Source organism: Anopheles coustani, chromosome 3 (assembly GCF_943734705.1).
Source record: "Anopheles coustani chromosome 3, idAnoCousDA_361_x.2, whole genome shotgun sequence".
In the NCBI taxonomy this organism is placed as follows: domain Eukaryota; kingdom Metazoa; phylum Arthropoda; class Insecta; order Diptera; family Culicidae; genus Anopheles; species Anopheles coustani.
Window position 1 is genome coordinate 73,855,614 of NC_071288.1, and position 27,328 is coordinate 73,882,941.

At 44.1% G+C, this 27,328-nt stretch overlaps 2 protein-coding genes across 2 annotated transcripts; both read right to left on the reverse strand.

The window, feature by feature from the left end:
• Positions 1-9,348: 9,348 nt before the first annotated feature.
• LOC131265680 (uncharacterized) lies at positions 9,349-12,996 on the reverse strand. Its single transcript, XM_058267979.1, has 10 exons — positions 12,939-12,996; positions 12,788-12,874; positions 12,380-12,581; positions 12,131-12,298; positions 11,821-12,070; positions 11,307-11,749; positions 10,993-11,249; positions 10,245-10,918; positions 9,825-10,167; positions 9,349-9,732 (listed from the first exon to the last, which is right to left on the reverse strand). Exons 1-10 carry the CDS (start codon positions 12,994-12,996, stop codon positions 9,443-9,445), a joined length of 2,772 nt encoding a protein of 923 aa, XP_058123962.1. The 3' UTR covers positions 9,349-9,442.
• Positions 12,997-13,871: 875 nt separating this feature from the next.
• Positions 13,872-17,693, reverse strand: LOC131266547 (uncharacterized). Its single transcript, XM_058269117.1, has 11 exons — positions 17,642-17,693; positions 17,487-17,576; positions 17,227-17,428; positions 17,004-17,171; positions 16,808-16,902; positions 16,280-16,437; positions 15,764-16,209; positions 15,428-15,699; positions 14,707-15,371; positions 14,295-14,643; positions 13,872-14,229 (listed from the first exon to the last, which is right to left on the reverse strand). Exons 1-11 carry the CDS (start codon positions 17,691-17,693, stop codon positions 13,937-13,939), a joined length of 2,790 nt encoding a protein of 929 aa, XP_058125100.1. The 3' UTR covers positions 13,872-13,936.
• Positions 17,694-27,328: the final 9,635 nt, after the last annotated feature.

Genomic DNA, 27,328 nt, shown 5'->3' on the forward strand with positions numbered 1-27,328 from the left:
CACAGACAAGCACGAATGAACTCGTATGCGCACTATACGCGATGTCTAGTAAGGCCACCGAACAGAGACGAATAATATAAAATGTTTTATTTTATCTTTTATATTCATAGTTATACCGTTAAGCCTTGGTAGACTTTCTTTAATTTGTTGAATTAGAAATGAGAAGAATTAATTTATAAAAAAAAACATTTTGGCCAACAATTGTGTTGTACATCCCTGGAGTGGAGCTCCCGGGCGCACGATGCGAAACAATTTCGTACATTTCATGCATGCGAGCACACGTTCCGTGCATGTTCTCGATCAACTCGTTTCGCACATCCGGAAGCTACAATGAAGCTATCTCGGTGAATTTATGATGGAATATTAAATAAGTCTGCGTTCCTTTCGTTTCACTCGCACTGGTTGTCGTGAAAATGGAATTTTATGAAGGAAAAAACAAACCGTGACAGATAGGAACGGAATAGGTTTTACGAAGGAAAAACCGGAAGAGAAGAAAAGATTAGACACAACATTGCTGCCACCTCGGAAGTGTTATTATGAAGAGCACGCGTGGATGCATTGGGAAAAGGACTTTTTGCTGTTTCGTTGTGTCAGCAGAGTAGATATCCACATTCGAATCACACTTCACTCAGATCTACTTCTGCGAGGAAATCAACTTCTCGAAACATTCGTTCCTGATGAAGTTCGGAGTAACATTTCAACAAAAGTTTTCTATTCCCCTTTAATTCCCGATTATTTTTTAGAATATTTTCACCAATTTCAATAGAGTAGATGCATTAGGAAACTAAAACGAGTACTGTGGTAACTCTTCTTTTATTTTTTTATTGTTACGTTGTTTTGTTTTTTATGTTGAAAAGTTGAACAATAATACAAGTGAAATGTAAAATGAAAGGTTTTCAAACCATGCATACATTTGATTGAATAACATTTTCAAAATCGATTTGTAACCTATTGCAGATCTATAAAAAGATTTAAAAATCCATAGAGATCTATAAAAAGATTTAAAAATCCAATCCACTTATATGCATACATTTCCAGGTTAAAGTAAAACTAGAAAGATTTAAAAATTCATGGAGTAGACATTTATATCCACTTATATGCATGAATTTTAAACTTGAAGTAAAACGATAAAAGTTAAAGAGATAATTTAACTAAAACGTTAAAAACAATACAGCTTGTGTGGTTCGACAAGTTAATAATATGTTTTCATTGAAATAATGTACAAGAAACAAAAAAGACTAATTCTTTGTTATTGAAAGTATGCAATTTTGCCAAACAAGACACTAAATTGAATAAGTGACATGTAACTGCCCCTATAGTTTGATGAGCTATTTTTAATTAACCATTCAAAATCACCTCTGGCGATGTACTACAACAGTCATTTCACGTGCCCCCGTTCATCGTTTTCCCCGAAAATGGGATCCACAGAGTAAGGGGGATCACATGCCAGCCTCAAAAAGCAATGAAATCTCTGGCCGACATTTTGGCCAATGGCACATTTGAGGCCGACCGTTTGCAAAGGGGTTGATCGACAAAGTTCAAAGCGAGACCACAATTGAAACGAAATGCTGTTTAATTACAAACATGCATTTCGTGTAAATGGAGTTTTGAAGCCAAACAAAATTGAACCCAATGGTCGAGTTCCCTCGAATGTGTTTAAATACAGGTTTTCATAGTCGCCCCTGGCCCGATTATTGGTATTTCTGAACAAAAGTTTGACCCGGTCAATCTCACCTTCGATTGGAAAATGAAATTTGATTACTTGATGAGTTCGGGATGCTTTTGGGTTGAATTTGAATGCTCTATCTGTGTGAATAAGTGAAAAGTGTTTGGTATTGCTTTGTTTTAGGAAATATTTTTTGATGCACTACGAATGAATTTTTTTAATGTATTTTTGATACATAACAAATAACAGGAAACATATATTTATCTTTGATGTCAACTTTTACCAACCTCACACAACATACCGCAGTGAAAAATATTGCTCTAACTTTTCCTTATCTCGCTTTTCGTGTTCATTGGAAGAATCTTCCCTCCGTTTCAAAAGGATCCCATTTTTCTGGATCTTTTCGTTCTTTGTTTATGGGAAAATTCTAATCACTTTTTCTCAACGACTTTTTTCCACCAACCCCGCCCACGATTCCCGATCTCGCACAAAAAATGCGCTGAATCAAAACTTTTTTCATTCTTGTGCAAATTTACGCGTACACAAATCTCGTCTGCGGGCTTTGTTAATCTTTCCTTTGTCTTCGAATGCCAAATAAAGCGAGGGAACGTGGCTCGGGAAAGCGTACACCATGGACCGAGGAAATTCGCACAGCAAGAACCGGGAAAACCCGTAATTTAAATGGTTTTTCGAAAATTAATAAGACTAAATCAAACTCAAAGGGAAACCATACGACGGACCGCAGATGAAAGCGGCAGGCCTTGCTTTGGCAACGTCCCGTAAAGGGTATCAGTTTTTCCGAGCGCCATTGAAACTTTTGGAACAAAGACACGTAAAAAGACTTCTTTGTCGCTCATCGGATGTTATTATTACTACGTTTTCAATTGATTATGAGTATAATAAATCAACTCTCGAGGCAAGGATTAGTGCATTGGTATGGCAGCAGTAAAATAAATCCGGATTTACTGGGCTTGGTCATTGAAGTTACGGATGAAACATTCGCAGAACGAGGAAAATGTCCTTTTCCGATCTAATTACTGAGAAATAAATTAATACAGTATTACATACATTTTTATGATAAATCATTACTAATAACTCTCTTCCCATTTCGTTTCAGATTACTCGTGATTTTCGACGAACGTAACATGTGTAAGTTTCAATCTCTTAATGACACTCATCGTGTTCTATTTGATTCAGTTTGATAAAGCATTAAGTACACTTGTTTTAATATTTTCATTTGCCACGTAAGTGCTAAAGTTTGTGACACTGAAATTAAAATGAGTTCCTAATTATGTGATCCAATATCAAAAACCTCCACACAATTCATTTGCCCTTTGAAAATGGTTGGGTTTCATTTAATTTAGCAATGTCATTACAAATGCTCAACTTGTTTCGTACACAACGCACAACATCCCCGGGCTCTAACCGCCCTTGTGACATGTCGTGGTGGTTTCAAGGTTTGGGACTGTTTTACGGTTTCACACAATTTTGCACTCCACAGACAAGCATCGGTAAATAAAAGCTTACCTCGTGGGAATGGACCGTCCCCGTGAGGGCCCGAAATTGCCGTTCCGGATATCAATCAGCGAAATAATTGTTTACAACATATTTATGCTATCATTTCCTCACTCCAAAACCATCCCCCCCCCCCCAAATGTGTTTGCGGTGACGTTCGTCCCGTGCGAGCTGACAGTTTGTAAATGTTGCAACTGTGTTTATTCCGTACTCAACTTGTCCTAGGGCCACAACAGGGGTACGGGTACGAGGGTGTGAAATTTTCCACCAACCTACGACCCAACTTCCTCTTTCAACTTCCCCCCAAACGCCAGTCCGTAATGCGATTACGTTTGACGCATTTTCGTGTTTGATGTCAGCAATCGAACAAAAAATACCTACAAATGATTTAGATGCCGATAGAAATCGCATTTGAGGTACGCAATATGAATTATGGTGCCACTGTCCGTTTCCGGTTTCGTGCGAGAAGCACCTTTTTTTTGCGTGGGTGTGGGTTTGGCAGATGACGTACAGCTTTTGAATTTCTTGCTTATTCCCAACATGCCATCGGTACCGATCGGCATCGAATTTTCGATCGATCAGCTTGAGTCATCCGTAATCAGAGAGTGTGGCGTCCCCAACGGGGGGTAGAAAAGAAAAACTAAGCACCTAGCAGGTTTCAAAAGTGATCCCGTCAACAACCGGAAAACACGACGGTACGGTTTCGCGTGGGAATCGCAATGGATGGGCAACAGAGCCCATGGAGATTTGGAGAAAAATGAAAAGGTTAAAGCTTCGACAAGGGAATTACGCCGCAAGGACACTCAAATCTAACCTGTCTGTAGATTGGTGTGTGAGAATCGTTTTTTCCCACCATCGATTTAGTTTTTTAAAATTCAGCTTCAGTTAGCAGCGGCGCTGCTTTTCCTTTTGTTGCGCTCCGTAACGTCACTGCACTGCGGCATGCCGAGGCACGACGGCAAGGGCGTCCGCGGTGTGAAAATGCAAATGGCCTGTACACGATTCCGCAATTTATTCGGCTGACAGTTGGCTGACAGTTTAATTCCTCCGCTCATCAACCCAACAGTCCAATGTACGTAGAGGATGATTTTTATGTTGCAGTATAATACTGTTGATGTGATCATTGGAGGTTGCTCAATCGATGTAAAGAACAAACTTTATCGTAATTATAGAGCTACTGCTTTTCGAGTTAGTGTAACAAAGACAAAATAAAAACAAATAGAGACTTTTAACCTTTTTTAAAGAAAATATTTGGCTTTACATTGCAGATTGGTACATAGAAAAAAAGTAATAGAATCTTATTAATTCATTAAACTTGGTTGTGATTTTAATATTCTTTTGGCTTATTTTGGTTTAAAAAATTCAAAATAACTTTAAAATAACTGCAATATATAATACCTAGCCAATTTCATTAAAATATTTGATAATCTTGATGAGTTTGATTTGTAAAGTACACAATTTCCACTTGTTAAACATCACTCATGTCACTCATCAAATGTGAAATATTTAAATTTATGTTCTCTTAACCTATATATTATAAAGTCTCTGTTCTGTATTCTAAGTAGTTCGTTTTTTTAATCATTCGTATCTCATCCATTTTTCAATTTGCTGCCATTAAATGGCCCCCATGCCTCCACCTTCCAGGGCAATTTTCTAAAATACTTCAAATTGCTGGCACGATGATCGACTGCGGATGATGGACTCATCTCACGGTCGGTTTATCAAGCTTCCGAAACATCGTTAATGAGACAATTTCTGATTGATTTATTAATAGAAATTTGTCGAGTACAGGCTTGTCGGGCCGCATCCCGGCGGGAGTCTGGAGACGTCTCCCAACTGCCGTCGCTTCAGGCAACCAAACTCGCGACACGGGAGTTGCACGAGCCCGAACGGTGGAACTATTAATTTGGGAAAAATGACGCAGATCATGCCGCCGGCTTTTTTCGGCAGTGGTCGCTCTTCCGGCATCGTCTGCTCGTTTGCTTGGAACCCTCACGGATCACGTATGGATGTTGGTTATCTTGTTTTTTTTTTCTTGGCTCCTCTTTTCTGCTGACAGGCTGACAACGCCATGACACGGCTCGTCATCGGCGTCGATAACAGCCATGTCAACCGTCTGTAGCCAATCGATACAACGACGGCCCAACCTCCTCCCCCCGGGGCGCCGGAAAACGAAAGGATCGGGCATCGAGAATTTGCCAGCTCTTTTTTGTTTTTTTTTTGTTGCACCTTGCTGATTGGACCTTCTTCACCGTTTGGGTGTGTCGGAAATTCTCGAATCAACAGACGTTCACGACGATGTAGGTGCGCGTAGGGTGGTGTTTTTTTCTTCATGATAATCGCATAAGCTATGATTACTGCTCGTATATGAGTAGCCTGATGATAAAGATTATTGGGCTTAAGGTCAAATGGAACCCTCACAGTGAAGAGGTTGTTATTACAGACAAGATTTTCTAGTGTATTAGAATACAGTTCCGCTGATCTCATTCACATCATGGAGTTCTGCTTGAAAGAGAGTGTCAATAAAAGCATTCCTGTTGTGAAAATTCGAGAAACAATTTCAGTTTTCCTTTAAAAACCATCTTTTCATATAAAATAATCATTGAATTTGAATAAATTTCATAAGAGCTCAAGCTTGTGCTAATATTGAAGAAAACACAATTTAGTAAAATTTAATAAATCTAATAATAGTACGAGCTAATGGTAATATTGAAGAGACAAGAAAAATGAAAGAGTTTCATTACTCAGTAAAGACTGCTAGCAGTTATGCATCAACATTTGTTTTGTGCTTAAATCGAGCGTAGCTGTTAATTAAAGACATGGCATTATCACGCCTTAGTTTGCCTTCGGCAAAAACCCAAGATGAGATAAGCCAACTGCATCGCCAAGGCGCATTTGCAGTAGTGGTTGGTTCGGGTCGACCCGAACTCGTTGCACCTACGGATCGCAATCGATTCTTCTAGGGACGAACTCGATTCCGGGTTGATCCATGAGATGAATCGTAAGACTCATCACTAATTTGCAACTGCACTGGATCGACAGTTGCACGTTCGCGTTGATAAGGTCAGCTTTCGAAGTGGATTTCTACTCAGCTCAGCCGAACATACCATGGACGGAAGGGCAATTTGGCTGTGTTTACTATTACTAGCCAGTGAATCGATCGGTGCTGGTCGAGATATTGACGGGTTTCAGTACGAATTGCTAGTGAACCACCTGGGGGTTTTGGAATCGCGAATCGAACAGAAGCTTACAATGTTGCTGCAAGGCACCGAGCAAACCGCAGACGACATCAAAGCCGTCAACGAACGTCTAACCAACGCAGCTGCGAGAAAGGCAAGCACGAAATCTGAGGCCTACTATCAACTGGCTCAAATACGACAATCTTCCGAGTCGCTGTCGACAAACGCCGCAAGTGTGCTCGAAGCGGTGGAAACGACGCTTTCATCCATCGAGCAAGCAATAACACAAATGCAATCTGACTACGTCAAAGTGTCCCAACACTCTCGAGCGACTCTCGCAAAGACGAAGGATCTGGAGCGCACGGCAAATTCGTTCGATGGAACGGCTCAGATCATGGCGAAGAAAATGTCCGGTACGCGGCAATCCGTCCACCGTTGGGAATCTACGATGACTGATGGCATGGGCGGATTTCAGCAGACGCACCGTGAGTCCGTTTCGCGGACATGGAATTAATTAGGTAATTGTGTTCCTTCCCGAGAGAGCAGGTTGAATTAATGGAGTACGTGCGTATGGAAACGCAATTTTTTAAGAAAAAACTATTGTGAATCTCGAGCCCTCAATTGTAAAATAACGAAGAAGAAGAAACCGAAAAAAAACTTAGAAGAAGAACAAAAAGAAGGGCAGTAAAATGGAAGAACTAAGAAGTCAAGTTTAAGTGCGTATTAAAATGCAACAAATTGGCAACATTCACTTCGTTTCAAAGATCCGTTTCATGAGTGGTAAAATATTGGGATGAAAACTAGTAAGTTGTTTTAAATTGTCGCATTCACAAAATTGCACAAAGCGTGTTTAAGTAACTTTTGGCGAAATATCACACCGCAAACAATTCAGACTTAAATGCAAAATAATGACGCTCCTGAGGGGGATTAGTTAATTCAATTATTTTAAAGAAGTAATGGCAGTATAATGATCCGAACGATCGTCGCAAAGTGCGAGCTAATGTTTCGCTTCCGGCCAAACAGTGACAGTGATTCAGCTGCCATTGGAAATCCCTCCCTCCGTTTTTCCTTCCCTGCCCACGAGGGTCCCCGAAGCTCGACGGGTTTTCTTCGAACAAGTAATCTAGCGAGTATTTTCCAGCGAGTCCACAAGTTTTCCACCGCCATCAACAATAGGCACCTTGAATGATGGGTTTTTAATGGCTCCCTTCCGGCGCCGAAGCCTTTCGCGCGCGGACAGGAAGCCACCGGTGGCGGTGTTTGAAAGAAAAGGGTTTTCCTTCGCATGACGGTGCGACTCCCGCGGCAGGGATTTATTTCTTCACTTTCGCACCGCACTTTTCCACCCTCCCCCCCTTTCTTCGGTGGGTTTTAATGATTTTCACACGCCCCTCCGAGTTACCGTTTTTTTCCCCGATAGCTCCGCTAAGTGTGTGAATGTTTTTTCTATGCGAGAGTTTTCCACTGGACACCGTTTGTCTAGAATTTTCTCTTCGCACTTCCTAGTTTTATTTTGAGCCAGAAAATCTCATCAACAACGGGCAAGCTTTTTCTTCCCCATTGGGTGGTGGGAAATCGAACGGAACTAATACCCGTGGCGATTCAACTCAATCGAAAGCCAATTTTCGCTAGATGCTTTATTGTATGTGTGTTTGTTTTTTTTTTTGACAAACAGAAAATAAAACTGTCAGAAATTGGCTACAGAATCCTTTTATTTTTCCCAACCCCGTGGGAGGCCTCGCCGATTCGACACCTTTGACGGGTGATGATGCTTGGGAAATTTTAACTGCCCCTTTTCGGTTCAATCCGATTCGGAGCGAAAAATGAAAAAAATATTGAACGACGGAAATGGCACCAGAAACTGAAACACCACATCAGGCTTATTCCGGTTGAACCGCTTGGCTAGTTAGTAACAGCGTACAAGGGCACAAAAAAGGGTTTCCTTTCCTTTTCGTTAAGGATAAGGCGACGGATCCGTCCGGAAGCATGGATCGAGCGGAATCACAGTACGAACCGTACGCGATTCGGAACAATCCAATCCATCGTCGACTAAAGGAAGTCTCATCTCGCCTGGAATCCTGTGTGTGTGTGTGTGTATGTGTGTCCGGAGAGGAAACCCCACAAACCGGACACAAAACCGTACGAAAACCGTACGATGATGGCTCACACCCGGCTAATGCCTTCAACCAACGACGTCTCGTTGATGGCTCGCCGGTGAATGATGCCCCACGGCGAGGACTTGGATGAATGGATACAATCCGGCGTGCGAATGTGTGCTCCCGCGTCCGGGCAGGAAATCTGAACCCGAATGCTGTCACGAATGCGGCTCCACGCACCACCGATGTCTACGGTGATGTTCCGTTTGAGGCTATGAGAATTTATTCTCATTGCTAGCGTTGTTTATGAGGCTCGATACCGGGACGAAACAGAGGGTACGAATTTCTTTCTTCAGACTTAGAGAGAGAGAAAGAGAACGAGAAAGAAAGTTTCCGGGACGTCAGCATCGGAACGGCCACGGGTCGAAAGTGTGCGTCGATGGATATCTTCCATCTTCCAACTTCAGTCAGCTTATCTCATAATCATAATTAATTGGCTACATTATGAAGCCCACGGTCGTACTTCCCGCGTTCAACCGGCGTAGTTGGTGTTTGTTCGGACGGTTGTGAAAGTTTTTCCTCCACAAATTAGGAACTTGAGTGGGATAAGGCAAAGGTCTAAGTCGCCGTTGGTGTGGCAGTTTTGGCATCTTATCCGTGATTGTCAATCGGTAGATGAATGAAGAGTGTTCCTGGAATAAGAATATTTTCTTTTAAAAGAAAGTTTAGAAGAGGATATTCTAATATTAGGACATTGAGCTTTCATTCTACAGTCAAAGGAATTCAACAGTATGTACACATGATTCTACATTGTTGAGGAAGTTCAATTCAAAAGAATAAATAACTTTCCCATGTCCTGAACAGACTACTACTAGATATCTCTCGAAGGTTTCATTTTTATTATGATAAAAATGCTTCATAATTTTCCAAAATGCTGCTATATGCTGGTATACATGACATCAAGACCATCGGGTTAAGGTAGATCACTAGTCCTCGAGCTCTTCCTTAAACCAATCGATGTACATCGAGACACGATGCACGACACGGAGCGCAGTTGAGTTGCACTGTCCGTGACTGTAGATGTTAACCAGGTACTCGGTGAAAAGGTTCTTCTCGTCGTACTTTTGAAACACGATCGGACTGCCCGATGCGTAGCAGTGTTCCTCTGGCCCCGTCACACCGGGCACCATGCAGATCTGGCGCGGATCGGTGAATGGGCGAACGAACCGAGCGTCGCAATCTCTACGGTACACCGGATAGATCGGAGCGGATTGTGCTGTGTGTGTGAAAGTGAGTTCGAAATTAGAAGCAATGCCAGAGTCTAGGAAGTTAACACAGATGAACTTGAAATCAAGAGGCTTTAAATACCTGTTCGATGCAATTCCAACTCTACCGGGGTGTGCGTTACGTTCTGCCAAACACATCCCGGGAACATCGTGACCGTGGGTTGCACAGCCATCGTAAGCTTCACCAGGGCAATGTTGTTCATGAAGGTGGTTTGATTGAATTCCGGATGGATTGCGATGGTCTCGACCGGGATAATGGCGACATCGGGCCGTGAGTGGCTGTACAGTCCTCCTAGCCTAGCCACAGCCGGAAAGACTTCCTGCGCCATCAGACAGGACGCAGCAGCAACGATACCCTTCGTGCTGATGAGGTATCCATAGCAGCGGAATGAAATCTCCGGTCCATTCTCCCAACCCAGTTCAACCTGGAAAGAAGGCATAAAATCGTGCGTCTATTGTTCTGGAGAATACTCCACAGAGGAGGAACAGAGTTTTGACTTACAACGTGTGACAATCTTCTACTCAATGGTTGCAAACCGTCCCAGCGTTGTTGACGTTGCTTTCGCAGGTGTCGATAGCGCTGCTCGCACTCGTTGAACTCCTGCTCGAGAGGGGTCGGTGGCCTTTTGATGTCCGCCTGCGGGCAGCAGACGACCGTTCCACTAGAACAAAGCATTACCGGCAGATTGCTGGCCATGCGCTGCCGTATGCCTGGGCAACGTTCCTGTTCCACACAGACACCATTCACTCCGCCCGCGTAACTGCAACGATCGGACAGCTCCAGGTCGGGATTGATAAAGATCACCGCGTCTCTGCTGGCGTCCTTAGCGCTACCGGTTGGATCTCGCTGAATATTCGGCAGCATCACCGACTCAAGCCACGGTCGATGCGCGTTCAGCCGTACGGCCACGGCCGGTTCCCCGAAGCCACAATCTCGCCCGAACAGGTTGAATCCATATACGTAGTTGAAGTACCGCCCGAAGCGCCACATCTCCCGCTCGATCGGTGCACCGAACAACTGATTGCACGTCTGCGGAACCAAAAACGGTTTGTTCTGGAAGCAGACGTGCTCATTCTGTAGGCCACGGGACAGTTGCTCCCGATACTGGCGAGCCAACTGGCAGTCGGTGTTCGAGCGTAGGGTTGCTCGTGGCGAAATCGGTACAACAGTGGGATCTGAAGATCATGAGGGAAGTATTAAACTCGGTAAAAGATAGACTGAAAACGAAAGAGAATGGACTGTAACGAACCGAATGAAGTTACTGGTTCATCCCGATTGTATCCGACGAGATCCGATCGACCACTTCCGATCACCTCAAACTGTGGATCTGGTATGGTGTCGTTGTACCAAACGCATGCCGGTATGAAAGATGCGGCTCCGACTAGCTTCAACACTGCAATGTTGTTGTAATAGCGTCCCCCGGCTTGCGTGTAGTTAGGATGCACGATGGTTTCAGTTACCTCCAGATACTTTCCATTGGATAAGATCACTCTCGAAGGGGTGGCTCTAAAAGGAAATGTAGTTCATCATCTGAAAAATGACACGCGCACCTTACGACCCTACCCCATGTGAGTGGCACAGTCTGCCAATGTTACCACCGCGTCACGCTCGAACAGCGTCCCGGAGCAATTGTTCCGTGCGGGCGGAAGAGAGTTCGGCCACTGTAACATGACCCGATGTCTGCTATCACCGCGGACAAGGTGTGCTTTGTCCGAGTTGTATTCTTCATAGTTTTTCGACCGAGAGACGACCACATCATCCTCGTACTCGCGTACATGCACGTAACGTAGGGCGCAGGCCCATGGTTGGAATTGTACCGGCGTGGCCTCCGTTTCGCCCTCCTTCTGCAGCGTTTCAATGATCCAATCGGCGAAAGCGGAAACCCGAGCGTACACCCCCGGGTTCGCCTGTCCGCACGGTTTCCCGAACGATGTGACTCCGACAAGGAACGGACTCATCTTGGCGTTGTGGAGCAACTTCACGTGGAGCGGTCCACCCGAGTCTCCCTAGCGTGTGTGCACAGGAAAAGAAATTAATAACTCGATATTGAAATCTTAGGAACGCTGTTCGTTCTTACCGGGCATGTGTCCATCTTCTCGTCCCCAGCACAGAGATGGTGCGCGTGAAGCCCAGCGCGTAGTCCTCGGTCACCGGGTTTATAGAACTGTGAACAATTCTCGTTGCTAATCGGCGTCAGATCGACCTTCAGCAGGACGTTAGTTTTACCCTCGCCGAATCCAGTTCTTCCCCAGCCGGCCGAAAACAGCTTGGGGAACCGTACCTCGTCGTCCAACCAGAGACACGCCGGAGCTACGGTCTCGTGCACGCTAACAAGGAACGAAATACGTCAACTTAAGCATCCCACGGAACATTGCCAGGTGACTCACATAATGTTTTGATCTAGCTTCAACAGCGCCACATCGTAGTAGCGGGCGCTGAACCGGTGCTGCTCATGGCGTATGATCTTTACGATCTTCCTCTCCTGCGCGTAGTCGTCATCCTCGTCGCTGTAGATGTTCAGGTCACCCATTCGTGCCACATCGGGAGCAACATCACTGCATGGGTAGGAAATGGTAACAACAAAATCATACATTGCCTCTGAACTATCTCCCACACCATCGGAGTCCGTGTCATACTCATCGTTTGCGGCGCAATGAGCTGCAGTAAGAATATAGTTCTCCCATATCAGCGATCCGCCGCACGCCCAGTCCACCGTACCGTCCTCTTTGGTCCAACCGATGGCGGCGATGTGTGCAAACTCTCGCAACAGCGCCGGTTGACCGTAAGCCGGTGCTACCAATCCTCTGTTTCCTTCCTTCCAATAGCGCATATGACAGTCTTTGCATTTCATGGGTTATATAATACAGAAGAAGGGAATTATTGTTATTAGTTCATTACTCATATTTGTTGTTAATTATTATTATTAAGCTGTAGCACTATTATTATTAAGCAACAGAGTTGACAAATATTACTAGAACAGGTTTGTTGGATACGTTGTGTTTGCTGAGAGATAGCAAAAACTAATATCAACAAAATTAACTCACCATCCAACGATATTCGATCGTACGGCATCATCATGCCTTCTTCGTCCACAGCCGCGTTAGGGCTAACCGGGTACAGCACGGCATCACCTTCGAAAATCAACAAATCAACCAACCAACTCACAAAAACGCCATCCGTCCGATACGACCTTACTTTCCGTTAACAGCGCGACCGCTGCGAAGGCCGCGAACAGCACCACACGGTACACCATTATCGCTGGTCGGCGTCAGAACAGGTACTACTTCAATGCAGCCGCCTTAGCGCATCGTTCGCCTTCACAAAACTTATGCCGTTTACTTTCCGAATTGACCGCTGATGATGACGTGCCGACCATGTGTGTGTGCGGTTTTAACCACCGAGGCGCAACCGGTTTGCAAACCAAACACGGGGAAGCCGCTTGGCTGTGTTTTTCTATCATTGTTTTTAATCATCTGTGGTGGGAACACGTCGAGAGTAACAAACTGGCTGCTCCAATAGCTTTAGAATCTCAATTGCTGATTTTTCTCATTAGATTAAGAGGAAGCGAAACCGTCACAACATTGTTTTATGCTATTCATTGAACTGGTTATAAACTTTTTAATTATAATCGCAATTCTTCGTCTTCACCGTATCATAAAGTTTGGGTATGACATAGACCCGATCCCAATTAACCTCTTTCAGTTAAAAAAAACAAAGCACCTTGTTCTCTCAGCTGGAAATACCAACATGCCCTCTCAAAAGCTCAATTCAAGTTACATCTCTGCGTGTGTTGTTTTCTGGTTGAACTGGTTTTTACGATCGGGAATTCTAGTTTTGGTGTTTACATATATGATGAACGCGCGGTTTTTTTATGAATTCAATTCGTTTGATTTCACATTGAGGGTTTGTTCATGTAATCTCAATATTTCAACACTTTTGAACTAAAATTACCCTGTAATGCTGAGATTGTCAATCGACATCTGATTGCAATCAATCTTCGGCAAATAATTTGTCGAATAGTTTTACTATCTCATTGTCAAGAGAGAAGAAGGCTATTTTTATTTTTATGTTTAGGAGATATATTTATTCTTATATTTTTGATAGTCAGTTAACAACTATAAAGCAGGATTTGAACTATTTTATTTATTACGGTTATGGTGTCCATTTTGGTGTCCTGTCAAATGCGCCAATTGTCACACATTATCGACAATCCACGGAAGGTAGGCCGTAATGCGAGTATTGACAATGTATCCATCAGTTACACAGCTGCCGTGACTAAACAGGCCTACCAAGTATTCGACTGAAACTTTTCCTGGGTTTTCCCGGCGCCAGTACACTGGATTCGAGGTGGTGCATCTGGGCATCGCGTCATACATGCTTGGGCGCATGCATTGTTCACCACCGTACGGAAGGCGTCCGAGAATTCGCTCACAGTCTGTAGCGTACTGCGGATGTACTTCAATTTCTTGCAGCACTTGCTTGGGACCTAAGAAAGTCAGAACAGATATTCTTATGTTTGTCACTCTACCACTCACTGTAAGCGAATCGTACCAATCGAAAGAAGAGATGAAGCCAGAGGCGTGTGTGTCTCGTTACGCCATAGACAACCGGGAAAGGCACCCGGTGTGGGGATGATGGGGTATGCAAGCTTGAGCAGCGCCACATTGTGCTCTCCGGTGCTAGAGTCAAACTGGGGGTGTATCAGTATACTTTCGAGTTCAGAATAAAGGGTGGAGTCTTCGAACTGCCTCATAATGTAGCCTAAGCGAACTAGATTGGGCCTGCGATCCTTTTTCATCGTACACATAGCAGTCGTAAGTACACTATCGGTCGTGATTAGATATCCCAGGCATAGGAAAGTCGCCTGTTTCGTTGGCATATCCACCCAAGTTACCTCAGCCTGCAAGAAGAAACGACAACAATATTACTTATCCACGAAATACATGAAACAAAGTTTCATTACCAGATGAGGTTTCGATGGGTCGGCACCTTCGGATCGTATTTTAAAGTTTCTCTCGCGCAACGAACCGTACAGCTGTTCGCAGTTTTCTATCTGCTGCGAGCCCTCGTCCATTTGGCTGTCGTCCATCACATCGTTGGGCGGACAGCATACAATCGTGCCGTTGGAGCAAAAGATGAGCCCCTGTTTGCGCCGCAAACGATTGCGAACACCCTTGCATCGCTCCACAGGAACACAAAGCCCCACGGATGCATCATGAAAGTCGCATCGGTCAAACAGCTCCAGGTCGGGATCAATAAAGAGTAGTGAATCTTCTGTGGATTTGGCTTGCAGCTGCTGTGAGCGGTTGGGAAGCAACACCGACTCGAGCCAACCGAGGTGAGCCTGCAGACGTACGGCTACTGCTGGTTCCCCGAAGCCGCAGTCTCTTCCGAACAAGCTCACCCCTTGGACGTACTTAAAGAAGCGACGCAACCGGCTCACACTCCGCTGGATTGAACCTCCACCGGCGAGTTCACAAACCTGTGGCACCAGGAATGGGTCGTTGCCGAAGCATAGGTGCTGGTCAAGCAGACCTTGATCAAGCCGGTCCAGGTATTGTTTTGCCAACGAGCAGCTGTCGTTATCGTAAGCGAATACACGTGGTGTTAGTCGTATGATACTCGGATCTGCAAGAGAGGATGGTGATAACTCAAGCTAACATGCATTTAATACTCTATTGTACCTAACACAACATAATTAGCGTATTGATATATGTTTAGATCGGCTCGACCAGTTGCAAACAATTCCAGTTGATTGTCGTGAAGTGGTTGTGAATTCCAGATGCAAGCTGGCATTTCGTCAATTGAACCATCGATCTTTAACACTGCTATGTTGTTGTAATACGACCTATCGGTATGGTTAGGATGCACATGAATCTCCTTGATATCGTATCTACGCTCTTCAAATACATCGAAGGATTTCCGGAAGCGATGTATTACTTGCGATGGAGCAATGCTGGAAATAGCCATTTCGTGAAATATCGACAGCGGGTAACTTTTCATTATCTTCATTATCTTACTCGTCATTTGTTGCGCATTCAGCTAGCGTGACAATTGTGTCATGATCTATGATGGCGCCCATGCAGTTGTTTCGCGCGAGCTCCGTCGACCCAGGCCAACTTAGTTGTACTATCTCGCCCATATAATCCTCGGTAATATATTGCCGTGAAATATCGAACGTTTCAAACACTCCGGACTCATTGGCAACCACTCGGGAGACCGCCAACTGACGCAATCCCACATAGCGTAGTGCACAGGATTGGGGCTCGAACAGATCATCGCTCACTTCCGGTGCGCCGTTCTGCTGCAGCGTCTCCACGATCCAGTTGCGGAAGTGTGCAACGCGCGTGTACACTCCCGGATGGGACTGTCCACAGGGTAACCCGAACGATGTTAGTCCAACGAGGAACGGCGTTACCCGGTAGTTGTGCTGCAATCGCACTTGCAGAGGACCCCCCGAGTCGCCCTGAAAGAAAATGAACCACAACATGACGTAGTGATAAAGCGTAGCAGTGTTAAAATAACCCTAAAACTACCGGGCAGGTATCCATTTTGGCATCTCCGGCACAGATGTGATGTTCGTGGAGACCGTTCCGCAAACCGCGGGTGGATGTGGGGTTGTAATGATCAGTGCACTTTGTGTTGTTCACTGGTTTGAGATTGACTTTCAGGAGTATAGGCGTCTTTTTCTCTCCTGCAATGAAGAGAGAACGTTGATCGACATTAATCACTTTAGTCAAGAGTTTTAAAGTAATGCTGTTAAGCAACTAGGACACGCATGGGACGTTATTCGACCGTTGAAGTATGCAAAAACGCTGTACATTATAGTAATTATATGATGCTGTAAGACTAGACATTCATATCACCAAAGCCAAAAAGCAAAAAAATAATGTCAAAATAACATACCAGGAACTCTACAGCTGAGCTTAGATCTATTACACAAATTTGACTCTCTACTGTAACTCGATTTCTTCTACTCATCTGTATGGATTTAATCACTGATTGGCATGTTTGATGTACAATATAAACAAGTAAACACCATTGGAATTACCCGACCAACTTACCAAAGCCCGTCCTACCCCAGCCAGCTGATTCGAGCTCAGTAAAGCGCACCTCTTCGTCGAACCAAAGGCATGCCGGAGCCACTGTTTCATGGACGCTGTGAGATAAAAGTCAGTGAGGCATTTAGCGAACGCGGAACATTGATTCGATCACTAGATTCGATCGCGAACTTTTGTAACCCGATCATGTAGTTCTTACGTCACGTTTCGCTCCAGCTGCATCAGAGCAATGTCGTAGTACCTAGCGCTGTAGCGATGAAGAGGATGACGGATAATTTTCACTATACGCAGCTGTTGCGCATAGGTATCATCGTTCGCACTGTACAGATCCAGATCACCGAAACGAACCACATCGGGCTGGACGTTACTGCAATGGGTTGAAAGTTAAACAACTGGTGTCAGCATTGTACACCGAACTCAACTTATCGTTCTCGGCGCAATGGGCGACCGTTAGGATGAAGTTGTTCCAGATCAGCGATCCACCACAGGCCCACTCGATCTGCCCGTCCGCTCCAGTCCATCCGATCGCGCCAATATGAGCGAACTCTGTCAAGAATGCCGGTTTGGCAAACGCAGGCGCTACTATGCCCCTTCCCCCTTGCCAGTAGAACCGCAAGTGACAGTCTATGAGAGTGGAGGTAATTTTAATATTATCAGTATCAACAATCTCCAGCACTCTTACCCGCGATCGTCTCGCGCTCGTTTGGCATCATGGTGTTCGCCGGAAGTTCTTCATCGAAATCGGTGAACACTGGATCCAGGTCCGCTTGACCTAATTAGAAAACGATCAAAGAAATCAGGAAAACATGTTCCATACACGAATTCATATATACCTACAACTGCTGACGGCTAGGAACACTAGCAGCAAGGCACGATACTGAGCGGCCATCTTTCAACGAGCGTCTACGGGAAGCTGTTAGACGCTACTAATCGCAGGTTATTGCAAACAATCATCGCGCACTGCGGTATTAGCGAGTCATGAATGCTTGCGTTGGAGATGTATTTGCATATACATGATCACAATCGCTCGTGTAAGTGTGGCGCTTCCGTCAGCCTATCATAGGCGTTTTTCTCAAGAATGTTTCATTATTGTTTCCCACACATGATCGCCAACGATGTATAAGATCACCAAGGAAACTAAACATACACCGGGGCAATTCTAATTGCCTCTCAATTCGCAAAGCTTGAGATTCTACTGTTGTGCTTAATGAATCTTTTGGCGAGATTCATTCATATGAATCTTTCACTTAAGATTCATTCAGATGGATTCATGAATATTTGCGAATTCGAATCTTCAAAGCTTAATGAATCTTTCGAAACAATGGACAATGCGATTAAAAACAAAAAAGGGGTTCCTCAACCCATTTTTGGCTGGTGACTTTTCATCATTTGGTGTGTCTTTGGGTCTTATAAGACAGAGATTCATTCAGATTCATGAATCTGAATCAGATTTACACAACTCTACTTGAGATGATTCAAACCGGTTTTTTAATGTTAATTTTGTGTTACTTATCAGTTGTAGGATGTGAGCGTTTTAGTTCGAAACACAACAAAGACAGCGGAAATTTATGTTTTTATTAAGTGCAAGATTAATATTTTATACAGGTATTTACAATCATTGAACTTTAGAAAATTTATCGAAAAAATTATGTTCAATGAAAAAGTGGTTTGAAAAATAATGTATTCGAATAATTCTTCTCGAAACAAAGTTTTACTTAGTCATATTTTCCTACTTCTATTAAATATTATTTCACTATAATTTTAGTAACATATGTCTCCATTGGATTTCAATAATTGATTGGATACAAATGTGTACTACACCATCGCTTCGAAACCAACGCGGTCAAAAATGTAATGAGTGACAAATTTTAATCATCTTCACTTCTCGCCAGCATTCTTCTTTAAAATAAAAAAGCATAAGAAATGGAAATAACACGTCATCTCATCATCACCAGCGTGTCATGTATTGTACGAGACGTAAAAGTTCCTTCCCGAGCAGATTAATGGTCTTCACAGACCGTCTTCTCGTGCTGCACACCTTGGCTTCTCTTGAAACGCAGCCTGTGGTGTTCTTCCATGGATCAAAACCCAGTGTAGGCAAACGATGATTTCTCATGTGAAGAGCTTTTGACGAAAATATGACACGCACTGAAGGGATGGGAAGTGAAAAGGACACAACAAGCGACAAGAACTGTGCACAGCACACACACAGCAACTCCTTTGGCGAGAGAGATGATTTATGAAGCGTCATCCGGCAGATCCGCCACCGACAACATTTTCCACTCCACATCAGTCTAACCGGGGAGTTAATCCAGAAGCGCCTTGCACACCTCGGAACAGATCCTCCCCGGTGTAAGCCTAAACACGTAGTTCCATCACGGTTTGATGGCGCCATTGATGACGCCGATAGGTTTCGGTGCCTTCGTGGCCTCCTTTCACCATCGAACCTTGGTGAAGTCATTGTTGTGGCCGATTTTTTTCTTGCTGTACCTGCATTTCTGCTTTGCCCTGTTTTGCAGAAGGTCCGAAGTTACCTTTCCTTCGCCGCCGGAAAGTTTGCTTGAGTCCGGTAATCCTTACGGTTCATTTTTTACCCATTTGCTTTTTTGTTCGCAACTACTCACCGGGAACGCGGTGGAGCGTTCGTTTTGCAAAATGGCGCATGCCGGCAGTCCCGGTTGCGTTGGAGAATGGGAATGGGGGCCGGCTTTCCACCGAAACGTGAGTCGGCTTTTGTTACGCGGATGTTGGTGTTGTTGATGGTTTGGGCTGTCCAACATTGGCTTTTGTTGTCCGCTTTCCATCGTACATCGGCTGATGGTTGGAGCTCCTGTTCAGGTCACCCATTGTTCGGAGAAAAGTGTGCTGCTCAAATTAGTTATTATATTACTACTAGAGATGATGGCTGAGAAGAAAAGGAACGGTTTGACGAATTTTCCAGTTATGAGTGTGATACCTGATGGAAGTATGTTTTAAAATTAACAAAAATACTGCCGTGCCGGGCACGACTCGTTCCGAGAATTTTGTGCTTGCTACGGAAGGCAGCTTTTAAATGATGATGATGATGAGTCCCACCTCTTACCCCAACACAGGTTTGAGAATGGCGGAGTTATCATAAGATATTTGTAAGCAATATCCAAGGCAAATCACGAAGTGGTGGGATCAAAGTGACCCTTCACGAAAAAGACCAGTCAGCTCTCTTTTCCTTGCGTACAGCGGTTAGCACAACTTCCATAAGACAGGAGTCGTGGAACCGCTCTCCGGAGTGCACGGCCAAAAAATGCTCTCTCCTATTCGTGTAGCCGGTATCTCCCTTATCCAACATATGGAGGGGAGTTACCACTTTCCAGGATTGGCAAATTAAGCAAACCTTATCCGCGAAACAGTTGGTCACGTCGAAAATATCATCAATGGATGAATTCGAGGCGCCTGCCACGTGATTGCACAAGAGCGACTGATGCAGTTCCTACAGAAAGATCAACTTCAAATTTCCACTTTTACGCGCGCGTGTCTCAAAGATATGTTGTTCCATTTTTTTTTATTTACATTTAAATTTGCAAAACAAAAATCTCATCATCATCATCTGTGAGATCGTGATGACAAGTGCGATGCTTACAAACATTAAATTTTCACAATAGACAACTACGAGACATTGCACATTCTACTGGGTGCTACTTAACAACCTGCTTAACGTACACGGCACACAAGCGCTTGAACTCGCGAACGTTTGCAGCCTCGGCAATCTCTCTAGGCATGCTGTTATACCATTGTATACCTTTACAAAACAAAGAATTTCTGGCAAATACTGTTGAAAAGTTCGACGTTCTAGGATCATGAGCCCTTCGAGTGTTGTACCGGTGAACGTCAGAACCCCTAACTACTCTTTCTCCAAGGTACCCCGGTAACAAGCCCCTCAGGAGTTTGAATATTAGTATCATAGTCTGATACACTATCCGCTGCTCTACCGACATCCATTGCAGAACATCCAGCATAACAGCAGACGGCGTGTACCGACTACAACACAACACTAACCTCATTACCCTATTTTGCACTTTTTGCAACCTTTTGAGCTGTGTCCGATTGCCGAGGAACAATATTGATGGACAAAAATCAAAATGTGGTGAGATAATGGATTTGTAGAGGTGAACTTTCCCAAAAAAATTTAGGTTGTTCCCCAGTCTACTTATCACCCCACACTTCTTTGCCACCTTAGCGATGACCCCATCAATATGTGCACTGAATGTAAGTCCGTCGTCAAGAATGACTCCCAAATATTTCACCTGGGAGACTCGGTCAATTGGTTCCGTGTTGATGGCAATGGAAAGCTGGCCGATCCACTCCCTCCTCGACATCACCATGTAGTGTGTTTTACTAATGTTTAATGCGAGTTTCTTGTATTTCAACCAGCCATCCAGAGCCACCAAGTCTGCATTTAAAAGGGACTCTGCCTGTTTCACGTCCTTTCGCGATATAAATATTACTGTGTCATCAGCAAAAAGATTTATCTCGCAGGAACGTAAGACCTGCTTCATGTCATTTATATACATGATAAACAAAATTGGTCCAAGAACACTTCCTTGTGGAACCCCAAGGGTGTTTTCAATGGGATCTGAAACAGATTTTTTGAAAATTGTCCTCTGGGTTCTACCTGTCAGATAATCGCTGAACCAACTGAGTTCCTTCCCCTCAATACCGAATCGTCGAAGTGTTGTGAGCAACAAGGGTCTCGATATTGTTTCAAATGCCCGCTTTAGATCCAAGAAAACTGCAAGCACCGGCTGTCTACTGTCCATCAACCCCTTCCACTTCGCAAGCACCAGGTTCAGTGCAGTTTCACAGGAATGTCCTTCCCGATATCCCGACTGCTCCCGGGCCAGCAGTCCGGTCTGGTCCAGGTATTGCACCAATTGGTCTTTGATAACAACCTCCAGGACCTTTTCGACAGTGTGAAGCATGTTGATGGGGCGGAACTCTTCCGCTTTGATAGCTCCAGTCAGCTTTGGAATAGGTACAACCAATGACTCCTTCCATGTCTCCGGAAAAACACCCCTCTCCATCGATTGGTTAATCAAATCCAGGAGCGTCTCCCCCGCTACATGAAAGCAATCCTGCAAAGTTTTTGCATTTACATTCCCTATTCCTGCCGTTTTGGTCAGGTCAAAACATATCTGCCTAAGCTTGCTCATGTCTATTGGTTGAAAAGAAAATCTATGCCTGGGAGCATCAACTTGTCTCAGCTCGACTGGTTCGTCTACCGTCGGAATGTTGCTGTTAACAAGTGTGACGCTATTCACAAAAAAGTTGTTGAACCCTGCTGCGATCACCGCCTCATCGGACTCGAAATTATCGAATTTCACACATGAAGCTGTATTCTCGTCGGGTTTCAACATGCTTTTAAGAAGTTTCCAAAGTTCCCTACTATTACCCTGATGCTTGCTAATTTCCCTATTGAAGTATTCCTCACGAGTAGTTTTTAAAGACCTACTGTACTCGTTTCTTAGCTTAGTGTACTCACACCAATGTGAAGCCAGATTAGTCCGAACAAATTTTTTGTACACTTTGTCTCTTTTCCGCTTTAGACATTCCAGAGCCAACGTATACCATCTGCCAGAGTATCTAGTCTCCACGGTCCTTTCATAAACTAAACTATTCATAGCACTCTCTAGTGTATCCTTCAATAGATCTGTAGCTTCATGGAAATTTGTAGGTTCCCTCTGTAGACCCAAAGTGACTGCCTGACAAAGACCCTCTTTAGAGTACCTATTCCAGCATTTAACTTGTTTTTGAACTGTCCTGAAACGTTCATCATTCAAGTTTAAAAGCAAAGTTTCATGATCAGATATTTTTGCACAAGCATCTGTTACCACGCTAATTGAGTCTGTGTTGCAGTACACATGGTCAATCAATGTCCTGCTATTGTTCGTAATACGGGTAGCTGCACTAACCTTCTGCTTCAGGCACACCGAGTCCATAAGTTTCTTCAATTTTTCGGACCTCACATCATTGAACCAATCAATGTTGAAGTCCCCAACCAAGACATTACGCTTGCCAAAATCTAGAAATCTGTCTAACCAGTCCTCCAGAATTTCGACAAATCGTGAGTCACTTGAACTAGGTGAGTGATACAGAACGCCATAGTTTGCAGCCGCCATGCCTCGAGTCACAGTAAACCCCAAAAAAATCATGGCTTTTAAATATGGACTTTAATTACTAAGAAATTCCTTTCTATCAGATTATGCAAATGAATAATTTTAATCGGATTTTCGGTAATCAAATTTTTACTTTGAGGTGCATCATGTTGTAACATCATTATTTATCACTCGGTGGTAAGTGCAATCCTTCGAATATTTTTTGTCTGGTGCGTATTATATGTTTCATCTTCATAAGTATAATGTTGTTTAGTTAACTCATCATTTTTATCGCTAGACAACAAAATTGCTTTTTTCTAAGTACTGTTTCAAGAACAGCTCTAAAATGACACTACACTTTGTAAAATCCTTATCCTTTTCGACCTGTGTTTTTGTTGAGTTTGTTTGTTGATCTTAGAAGTTAAAGTAAACTTTTCTAGTTCCAAATAATTTTATTGATTTTATCACTAGCATATATAAATCTAAAAGAGCAACCCTTTTCTGCTAGTTTGAAAAAACTTACAAGAATTTGTGTACTTGTATCTTTTTTCTAATATTTAAATTGATTCCGTTTTTACGTATGCTATGAGCATGGCAATTGTTACTCTTTATCCTAGTTTTATAAATCATTTTTAAATGTTTTCTTACACAAATTGATAAAAATTGGATAAAAAATACGAAGAAGTTATCAGATGATATCGATTTGCTTATTGAGTAAAATATAACGTTCCCTAAGAACTGCCTCAGTCGATATTTTCTTTCGATTGAATAAAAAATACCACTTAACCTTCTCGGGAATATGTCCCTTCGTTTGTTGGTCAGTTGTACAAAATCCCATCGCCTGGAAAGGACCCCGCTCGTTAGAATCGATTCTGGAGTTTCTGGTTTCGCTGCAGGAATGATTTCATGGGAACAGCTTTGCTAACAACTCCCACCCCGAGGGCACGAATGACAGACGAATTTATGAGCAAAGACGATGAAAAAAGGAATGGGAATTATTCATAGGAGCAAAAACTTTAAACAAGCTCCGGGAAACTCGACGTCGCTCGCATGAACGGCAATGTCCAGCGCAGAGCGAAAGTTGGTTGCGTATTGGTTTTGCTTAGTCGATCCGTTTTTGTTGGTTGATGGATTGTTCTGCTCGGTCGGAGTGTATTTCTCCTCTCGATGGAACCGTTTTAAAATGGATGAGAAAGATACTGCGGGAAAATAAAGTGCTATGGAAGATTTAACAACAGAGAGGATAAAAAAACGAACAAAACACACACCGTAAGTCGCATGTCAAACACTGAACTACTCCGCCGTGGGGTCAGTTTGGGAATTGTTAACAGTTTGCGGAATTTTGCATTTCCAATTTTCCTGAAAACGTCGTCCCCGTCGTCGTCATTCCCGGGAAGTCACGCTTTCCCATCCGTCCGGGTGGTGCTCTAGCGGTTTCGTGCGGTCTTGGGAATGTCCGTGGCGGGCCACGACGATGACGGCCAGTTGAAAAGCTTGCCTGGAAAGGATTTCTCTATCCGATTGTAGAAGAAAAAACCAACTCAAAAGCTTTCAACCACTCAACCCGCCGGTAAAAAGGGGTGGATAAAAACGAAATAAAAAAGAGGTAAATCGGAAATAACATTTCTAGTTTGTAGAAAGTTTTCTTCCACAGTGGGTTTGATTTTCCGGGCTGCATCGGGTGTCGTTTTATTGTTATTTTTGTGTGTGTGTCCACCTTTTCGTCAAGGTTTGGATCGTTGCAGTCAAAGTGGGTTTCCCGTTCCCTTTCTCTGTCTCTCTTTTTCTCTCCTCCTGTTGACGAATCTTGTTGAACGATTTATGATTCGATTTTCTCCCCACCCCGCGCGGGATGCGGTTGGTCCGAGGGGCCCGTGGAACACAGGTGGAGGTAATTTTATGATTTATGCAAACTGTCAACGGGTGGTTAAAGGACGTGCGGTATCGAAAGCCATCACCGCGCCACGGACCGCCCTGTCAGTCGAGCGAAGACGGCCAGCGCGTCACCGGTGACGAGTGAATAAATCATTTCCTAGCGTTGATTGCAGCGCAACATAATTCATCATCATTTGTTCGGAGGTTGGGCGTCGGGGGGGCGGTCGGGAGCCTCGGGCCGTACTCGATGCATAAATGCAAAAAGGGCTTGCGCTTATCAAGAGCAACATCATTTATTTGCCGCTCGAAGGAGGCGCTCGTAGAAAGGGCAGAAATCCTATCTTTTGTTTTGGAATTGAATTTACAAAAACATCCTTCCCAGAACCAAGTGGCGGCGAGTTTCTTAAGCCTCTCGCCACTCGATTGCGTTTCATTTATCGAGCGTAGACCGGGTACGGCGGGTCAGACGCCGGGGCGATGAAGTTGGTTCAATTTAATTTGGTTGTTTGCTGAAAGTTGTTCACGTACATCAGGGATGGCTGAGGCTGAGAAGGTTTCCCGTTCCGGTGCGTTGCGCTGCGGATGGAAATCTTCGGCGCTCCCGTCATCCATCGGGTGGGAAGGATGTTTATGATTTTCCACCCCACTAAACCCGACCGGCCCGACGAACCATTTTCCGAGAACGAAGCTGCCGCTCCGTGCGAATCCAACGCCGGTGATCCGTTGGGCTTGGCCTTTGTTGGATTTGCCTGCGGACAGCTTCGGAAAATTGCTTTCGGGCGCGCCCTTTTCCGCTCCGGGTGAGTTCGTTGATAAAAATTGGGAAACTTTCTTTCCGTAGTAATTTCTTTCTCGAACATCTTTCCATCCGAGTTTTGCCGCACGGGCCCGAAAACCGTGATGGGCCGCGTATTGATGTCGTTTCGGGGTTTCTTTCATTCCGACCGCTCCCCTTTCACCATCAGGATCATCGTCATCATCATCATCATCGATGGATCAGATTCTTTTTTCTTTCCTTTTCGTGCTTTGTTTCACCGGCGAATTTGTTTGAAACATTGATCATTTCTGCTTACCCGAGCAAAACATAAACTACGGTGAAACCTTTTCCAATATTCTCGACATTTTCGACAAGGTCATGGAGAGCAAGGCTTTCTCGAAACGGGTGCCCGATTTGCATCCCTCCTGCCTTTACATTGCTCGAGATGCCGACCGATTCCGGGGAAAGTTGCTGTGTTTTCGGAAACTCATTCCATGCTCTCGGCCGAATGCTAAAAGGAAGCAATAGACAACGTTGAGTTTCTTACGTACCATCGAATCAATGTTCAATGGTGTCTCAGGGGAAGGGTTTGGAAGAGTCGGTGGGAAAAACAGTCGCCGGACGATGAGATCAAGCCCGCGGGTGGTCCGAACGGATGGTAGATAAAAATGTCGATATGATTTGTCAAGCGGAAGATAATTAATTCGCCCGGATCATGATTGAAGATAAATATCCGGCCGTCACTGAGCTGACTAACGATAGACGTTCCTGATGATGATATTGACGATGATGCTGCTGCTGCCTGATGATGGCCCTCACTCTGAGCGAAAAGAAAAGTGCTTCGAGTGCTAAACCTTCCTAGAAGTGGGCTGCTTTCTTACCCGGGAGCATTTAGTAGCACATCCTTTTGGTTTTTACCACCATGGAGGGTACGTGTTGTTGATGGGTTCGCTCGATGTCGAGGGTGACCGATTCCTCGAGGCTAGGCAAATTTATTGGAATAAATTAGACAGACGACAAGCGAGCGACAAACACGACGGAGTGAAACTGTCACGCCGAGCGGCGGGGAATTTGTCAATGGATGACACTTTTCCAGCAAATTGTTTACGACAGACTCCAGGATTTCCGAAACATAGCCGAAGGGTTTAAGACCGTTCAAAGATATTAAATGGTTTGCAAATTGTTTTTGTTTGCTACCGGTTTAGTTCAGACACTAAATTGTGCTATTTGCCTTCGGGAGTGAACGTTTCTTGTTTATTCTTATAATGAGTACTTTTAACCAATAAAAGGGAAATGAACTGTCATCAACAAAATGACTGAAATATAAAGCAAATTGTAGGGAGTCTCAATATAAACATTTTTGTAACTTGAAAGTTCGTTCTGAGATCTTAAAATTAATTTTGAAGTTGCTAATTTGCATTACATTATCGAATGAGTTTTTAACATTTAATGAGTTTTTAACCTAATTAAATGCACTTTGTAATTCTTACGACATGCTGACCCGTGCTGAAAAAAGCGGAACAAAACAGCAAGATTTAGAGTGTTTTGACTTTCACTTTCTCAAGGCGTTCTACCTCAAAACAACGAACCCCTTTCGAACCCCGTTTACTACCCGTTAATAATCTGTACAGTACTCTGGTGAATATGGCGTCGTAATGGACGCCATGCCGAACTTTCCTAGTTGGCAAGGGGTTAATGAGTATGTTCCGTTCCGAACAAGCAGCTTCACCCGACGCCTGCACTTACCCTCCTCGATGGAGTGAC